A 724-nucleotide genomic window follows, 5' to 3' on the forward strand; every position below is an offset into this window, starting at 1 on the left:
TATGTGGGGACAGATGGGTGTGTGTGCGTGTTTGTACATGCATGTGGAGGCCCAGATAGTCTATCAAAATCTCGTTCAATGAGAGACGCTACCTCAATAAAACAAGGTGGAGAGTTATGGGAGGTGACATCCCCATGTCACCCCTCTCAAACAGCTGCTACATGCATGACAGGAACAAACATGCACATGTAGACACACCAACTAGCTATCCAATGATTGCACAGAACCTATGGAATACCAGAGGACAATTAATATCTCGAAACATGGATACCAATCTGCCTTTCCCTGCAACCTCATCCCCATGCTCTCTTGACACCAGCCTCCCTGGCAGTCTCCATAGTTGACCACACCTATTTTACAGGTCACCCGACTTATGGCAAAAACGGAGGTGATGCAGGAGGGAAAACCAAGGAAAGTGAACCCTGAAGTCCAAAGCACCCTCCGGAAGAAGCTCTATCTGCAATAAAAGAGCAGTGATGGCCTTCCTGCAGATGTTTTCTCTGTTCGCACCAGTCTTCAAAGATGGTTACTGGATTCTTCATTTATTACAGCCCTTTGTCCGTGTCAGTTTCAGAGCAAGGCAGCCAACCAGAGCACATTAGCACTGCCTTCCTCTGGCTGGACTCCGTGGCTCTGTTAACACAGCCTCACGCCTGGCTCTGTTAACACAGCCTCATGCCTGGCTGTTAACACAGCCTCACGTTGCCTTCCTATAGCTAATGTT

At 48.3% G+C, this 724-nt stretch overlaps 1 protein-coding gene across 1 annotated transcript in view; it reads left to right on the forward strand.

Annotated features, from left to right (window-relative positions):
• The window catches only part of Casp14 (caspase 14), a 2,456-nt gene extending 1,990 nt beyond the window's left edge, over positions 1–466 (forward strand). The window contains exon 6 of the mRNA XM_052165994.1: positions 362–466. Coding sequence (XP_052021954.1) covers positions 362–466 — 105 coding nt within the window. The remainder of the gene's footprint in view (positions 1–361) is intronic.
• The last annotated feature ends 258 nt before the right edge of the window (positions 467–724 follow it).

The sequence above is a fragment of the Apodemus sylvaticus genome, chromosome 20 (genome assembly GCF_947179515.1).
Source record: "Apodemus sylvaticus chromosome 20, mApoSyl1.1, whole genome shotgun sequence".
In the NCBI taxonomy this organism is placed as follows: Eukaryota; Metazoa; Chordata; class Mammalia; order Rodentia; family Muridae; genus Apodemus; species Apodemus sylvaticus.